Source organism: Vollenhovia emeryi, unplaced genomic scaffold, assembly GCF_000949405.1.
Source record: "Vollenhovia emeryi isolate VEMERY1.0 unplaced genomic scaffold, V.emery_V1.0 DF940949.1, whole genome shotgun sequence".
Taxonomy (NCBI): domain Eukaryota; kingdom Metazoa; phylum Arthropoda; class Insecta; order Hymenoptera; family Formicidae; genus Vollenhovia; species Vollenhovia emeryi.
The window spans coordinates 1-6,010 of record NW_011965417.1 but is presented as its reverse complement, the minus strand read 5'-3'; the positions used below and the strand labels follow the sequence as shown (position 1 = coordinate 6,010).

Genomic DNA, 6,010 nt, shown 5'->3' with positions numbered 1-6,010 from the left:
GTGCTATATTTTCTTTGTTCTGAATGACACTCTATATGCTATGTTCTAATGTGTTCTATTGTTCTCATATGAAAGTTTCCTTGATGTTTATTGATAACCTTTATTTGCTCACGTCATGCTCTAACGAGATCAAGAGTTTCCTTTAATTTTCTTATATATTAACAAAAAGAAGAGTTCTCATTATTTTCGTACGATTAATTCTTTGTAGTTCTACTGTTGCTGGTAATCCACACCATTTTTTATTCATTCCATTATCAATTATGTAATATATTCAAGTTGCGTTTGAACTATATCAATACTAATGATAACATTATCTTCTACCATTACTCGTTACTGATCACTTATTGCATACTGGACATCGCCTTGCTCAACGCATTTGCCTACACGCTAATTGCAGTAAACTCTTGGTCCGGCTATATGTGTATAATATATCTGTATTTTCTCATATGTGTGTATCTTATATATATGTTATCTATGTATACTGTATATGTATTTCGCCACCAACTCTCACAGGATTACACATTCTATTGAGCGAGCCAGGCTCGCAGCATAACTCGCATTCTCTATTAATCGCTTTAAAAGTAGAGGCCTACGGTGGCTGCGATTATCCACCGCCTTGTACACTTGCCCCAAGTCAAGATTCTATAAACTTCGGCACCAAACTCGACACCGATCAGGATGACCAACGTCGACGCTCGAATCTCGCTTCAAAGGAGTCGATTTACCTTGATCCAAGAAGCAGCTGATTTCAACGATGAAGACGTTCCGTCTCCAAACCGTCAGCTTATCAACACCCGATTGGCTTTATTGGAACAAAACTGGAACAGATTTCAAGAGGAACACGAAAGTCTCTGCCTTTCTGAGAGTGACGGTTTGAGCAGTCAGCCCTACGTCACGGAACGCCTTTACGAGCGTTGCCAAGCCTTTTACGTCTTCTCACGAGCGAAGCTACTCACCAGACAAGAGGAACTGGACAGCGTGAGTCAACCTTCCGGTTCGACACCTGCTGAGCAGACAACGGCCCGTCCATTGCTACCGCGCAGCGCATTACCAAGGATTAAGTTACCAAGCTTTTCTGGAGAATATCATTCCTGGAGAACGTTTCACGACTTGTTCAGCTCGATGATTAAACACAACACCGATTTGACAGAGGTAGAGAAGATGCATTATTTGAAGACGTGTCTGACCGGAGAGGCGGCAAAATTAATCAACAACCTATCGCTTGCGGGAGATAGCTTTGCAGTAGCTTGGAACCTGCTGGTCTCAAGATATGAAAACAAACGATTCTTAATCAACATACAACTCGACCGCATAATGAGCCTGAAACCTCTCAAGAATAAAAGCGCGAACGGACTCAGGACTTTTCTAACGACCATTCTGGAAGCCCTCGGTGCTCTAAGGGCTCTCGACTGTTCCGTACACCAATGGGACCCCCTACTGTTACATCAGTTTACAAGACTCTTGGACTCGGAAACACGCGAGGCATGGGAGGTAAAACTCGGTTCGTCCCCTACCTTTCCGACCTTCGCTCAGTTTGAGGAATTTCTGGATGGAAGAACAAGAGCGTTGGAGATTCTTCAACCTATCTCTGTAACGGGATCTAAAAGGGATCATCCCGGTAGTAACTCCCGCCGACCGCACGCAAGTATCGCTGCCCATTCCTCCACAACCCCGCCCCCTAAAGGATCGGGCGGTTGTCCGTTGTGTGGAGATTCGCATTACATAGCCAAATGTGACCGCTACCGGCCGAAGACACTCAAACAACGCCGAGACATCATCATTAAGCACCGAAGATGCTTCAACTGCCTTGGTCCGCACAATGTCAAGAATTGTAAATCCACAAAGCGTTGCCTGACCTGTGGCAAGAGGCATCACACATCCCTACACGAAGTAAAAGCCGAAACGGCTACGAAACCTCCGACGGACATCAAAGTTACGCCCAGCGAACAGCCAGCAACGAGCTGACAATTAAACCACGAGGCGGTCCAATCACACGACCTGGTTCCGACAGGATCCCCGCCTACGCTTCTTCGCGACCAAGTTCAGGAACAGCCGTGCGAACTCACCGATGCGTGTGCACATCATTCAGGACGGGCGCTTCCAACGGGAAATCTCACTCTGCTCGCTACGTGCCGAGCCTTACTGCAATCACATAACGGGAACTGTCGGATCGTCCGCCTCCTCGTCGACCAAGGATCCGAGCTGTCTTTCGTTACCGAAAATCTGGCACAGCGTCTAAACCTTCCTCGATTAGCTGCTTCCATCCCGCTTATCGGGATAGGGGGCAATCACTCGGGTCGTACCAAAGGAATGGTCACCTTACGTTTGAAATCTCTCTACGAGGATACTTCCGAATGTGAAGTTAATGCATATATATTACCTAAGTTAACCGCTAAACTACCCCCCTTTCGAATGAATAAACAAATATGGCCTCATGTCGCCGGACTACAGCTGGCAGATCCGGACTTTTCAACTCCGGGTCACATAGACATAATCATAGGGGCTGACAATTACGGTACTATAATACTACCTGGATTGCAACTAGGAGAAGGTTCCTCACCGATAGCACAACGAACCATATTTGGTTGGGTTCTTTCCGGACCAGTCTCCGCGGAAACATCTCACTCGGTACAGGCGCATCATTGTACTGCCGATCGAAACTTACAAGATCTCCTCGCCAGGTTTTGGACGCAAGAGGAATTCCCTACTTCGGTTACCTCCATTCGGACGGAAGACGAGGAAAAATGTGAACAGCATTTTTTATCCACACACACGCGGGATACCACAGGACGTTACGTGGTTCGCCTCCCCCTCAAGTCGGACCCCTCTGTTCTGGGAGAATCAAAACAAAGAGCGCTCGGATGCCTACAAGGACTCTTTCAACGATTTTCACGAAATCCTGCATTTCATCAGCTCTACGCGGACTTTATAAACGAATATAAACGCCTGGGTCATATGAAACTGGTCACCAGCGAAAAGGAACAAGCCACTATGGCATATTACTTACCTCACCATGGAGTGCTCAGAGAACATAGCAGCACCACCAAACTGAGAGTGGTATTCAACGGATCGAGTCTTACAACTCAGGGATTGTCGCTCAACGACATTCTTCATGCCGGTGCCAAATTACAGACCGACATTATTGACATTTTACTGTGGATTCGCACTCATCAATTCTTATTTTCAACCGACATCGAGAAAATGTTTAGGCAAATAGCCATTCATCCTGACGATTGGGATCTTCAAAGAATCTTGTGGAAAGGGCTGGACGGTCAACCAGAAATCTACCAGCTCACAACGTTAACGTACGGCCTAAATTGTGCGCCGTTCCTCGCATTACGCACGTTGCAGCAGCTCACCGAAGACGAAGGTTCTCGATTTCCTCACGCTATTACCCCCTTGACTAAAGGCCGGTATGTTGACGATATCTTCGGAGGAGCCGAATCCATTTCGGAAGCCAAGGTTATCACCGAGCAGTTAAGCAACATCTGCAAGGCGGGCGGATTTCCATTACAGAAATGGAACAGCAATTGTCCGGAGATTCTGCCTTACATTAATGAACACTCACATCTTACGGTTGAGATCGAACCAACTCTCCACAAAATCTTAGGCCTCATCTGGAGACCGGACTCGGACACATTTCACTTCTCCGTATCAACGACTACGGATACTACGCTCACCAAACGGAAAATCGCATCCGCTATCGCGAAGCTATACGACCCGCTAGGACTGATTTCACCCATCCTCGTATGTGCTAAAATCATTTTGCAGCAACTCTGGCTAACAAAGAGTGGATGGGACGATCCCACTTCTTCTGACCTACAGGACCAATGGACGCTCTTCCGACAACAGCTCTCGGAACTCGAGCAAGTTACTATACCAAGATGGCTTAAAGGTGTACGTTCCACCTCTCAGATAGAACTGCATGGATTCTCGGATGCCTCTCAACTCGCGATGGCAGCTGCCGTGTACGCGAGGATCCCTCAGGACGACGGCACGTTTTCTGTACAATTAGTGTGCTCTAAAACAAAGATAGCACCAATAAAACGCTCCACTATCCCTCGCTTAGAATTGGTCGCCGCACTATTATTGGCGCGTCTGATAAAAACAACAGTTCGGGCGTTGCAGCTTCCAGAATCATCCTTGTATTGTTGGTCGGATTCTTCTGTTGCGCTCACCTGGATCAACGCTCACCCGGCACGATGGAAGGACTTCGTCCACAACCGTGTGCTTGCGATTCAAGAAATCATCCCTAACGGCTCGTGGCATTTTGTATCTGGGAAAGAGAATCCTGCGGACTGCGCTTCAAGAGGCCTCAGACCGGATCAATTGATTAACCACCCCTTGTGGTGGCAGGGCCCCAGCTGGCTAAAGGAAGCAAAGGCATTCTGGCCTTCTGAAAACTGTCGACCAGAATCGGGTATCAATCTAGAAGAACGACCCGGGCAAGTCATGGTCGCGACCGCCCCGGCTCATTCCTACTGGAATCTATTGGATAAATATTCCTCCCTCACAAAGCTATTGCGAGTCACGGCCACCTGCCGTAGAGTCGCCGCAAGGCTCCAAAAATTGCCGCAATCATCACCGGTGCACTACCCCCTGACGCCGACTGAAATAACTCAAAGCCGCGACATATGGGTACGGCTAGTTCAACGGGAATGGTTCTCAAACGAGATTCGATATATTACAAAGGGAAATCCGTTACCAAAATCAAACCCACTGGTAAGGCTCACGCCCTTCCTGGACAGCGAGGGACTTTTACGAGTTGGAGGACGGTTGCACAATGCGGCACTCGATCCGGAAGCTAAACACCCCCTCATCTTACCAAGAAGATCACCGCTCACAATCCTCATAGTAGACGATGCACATCGCAGAACATTGCACGGAGGCACGCAAGTTACCCTAAATTGTATCCGAAACCAATTCTGGATCATCGGTGGAAGAGCACCTGTACGATCGCGCATATTGAAGTGCGTACGGTGCGCGCGCTATCGAGGTACTCGGGCACAGCAACTCATGGGGCAGCTGCCGTCCGTTCGAGTTACACCGGCGAGACCTTTTCAAAACTCTGGTCTAGATTATGCCGGACCCATTACATTAAAAACCTGGAAAGGGCGGGCGGCGCGCACCTATAAAGGCTACCTCGCCATTTTTATTTGCCTCGCGACCTCCGCGATACACATAGAAGTAGTTACGGACTACACCACTGCCGCCTTTATCGCCGCATTCAAGCGCTTCACCGGCCGGCGGGGCATCTGCAATACCCTACAGAGTGACTGCGGAACCAATTTCCTGGGAGCTGACGCTGAGCTGCGACGCCAGTTTGATTCTTCTTCCACCGAACTGAAAGAGCTAGCCTCTTTACTCGCTACAGACGGTACGGAGTGGAAATTTAATCCTCCGTCTTCGCCACACTTCGGCGGACTGTGGGAGGCCGCAGTCAAGTCCACAAAATACCACCTGAAACGGGTTCTGAGAGAAGCGGTGCTAACATACGAAGAAATGACGACTGTCACCATACAAATAGAAGCTGTCCTCAATTCAAGGCCGCTGTGTCCACTATCCGAAGACGTCAATGACTACTCCGCCTTAACTCCAGGGCATTTCTTGATCGGGGAACCTCCAGCTATTATCCCAGAACCAAATTTGGCAACGGAAATAACTTCGCGTCTTTCTCGCTGGCAACTTCTCAAGCAGAAGCTGGATCAGTTTTGGAACCGGTGGTCCTCGGAATGCCTGCAGCGATATCAGGCCATATCCAAGTGGCATCACCCCTCGCATGAAATTAAGGAGGGATCCTTGGTACTAATGGTGGATGAACGTTATCCGCCCGGAAAATGGCCCCTCGCGAGAATCACACAATTGCATCCAGGAGCCGACGGATTAATCAGAGTTGTCTCTTTACAGACTGCCTCCTCCAGTTACAAAAGACCGATAGCTAAAGTATGTATCCTGCCTGTGGACCCCGAGAGGGAATATTCGACGAATCACTTGTCGAAGGCGGGCGGAA

General features: G+C 48.4%; 2 protein-coding genes across 2 annotated transcripts; both read left to right on the top strand.

Moving 5' to 3' along the window:
- Positions 1–678: 678 nt before the first annotated feature.
- LOC105571258 lies at positions 679–1,965 on the top strand. The gene has a single exon (XM_012028723.1). The coding sequence runs from the start codon at positions 679–681 to the stop codon at positions 1,963–1,965; it is 1,287 nt and encodes a 428-aa protein (XP_011884113.1).
- Positions 1,966–2,310: 345 nt separating this feature from the next.
- Positions 2,311–5,943, top strand: LOC105571257 (the record flags this gene model as incomplete). The annotated part of the gene is made up of 1 exon (XM_012028722.1): positions 2,311–5,943. A coding segment is annotated over exon 1 (3,633 nt), but the record flags the coding sequence as incomplete, so codon positions are not given.
- Positions 5,944–6,010: the final 67 nt, after the last annotated feature.

Coding starts and splice junctions, on each gene's coding strand:
- LOC105571258 (XM_012028723.1), top strand. CDS start 679: ATGACCAACGTCGACGCTCGAATCTCGCTTCAAAGGAGTCGATTTACC.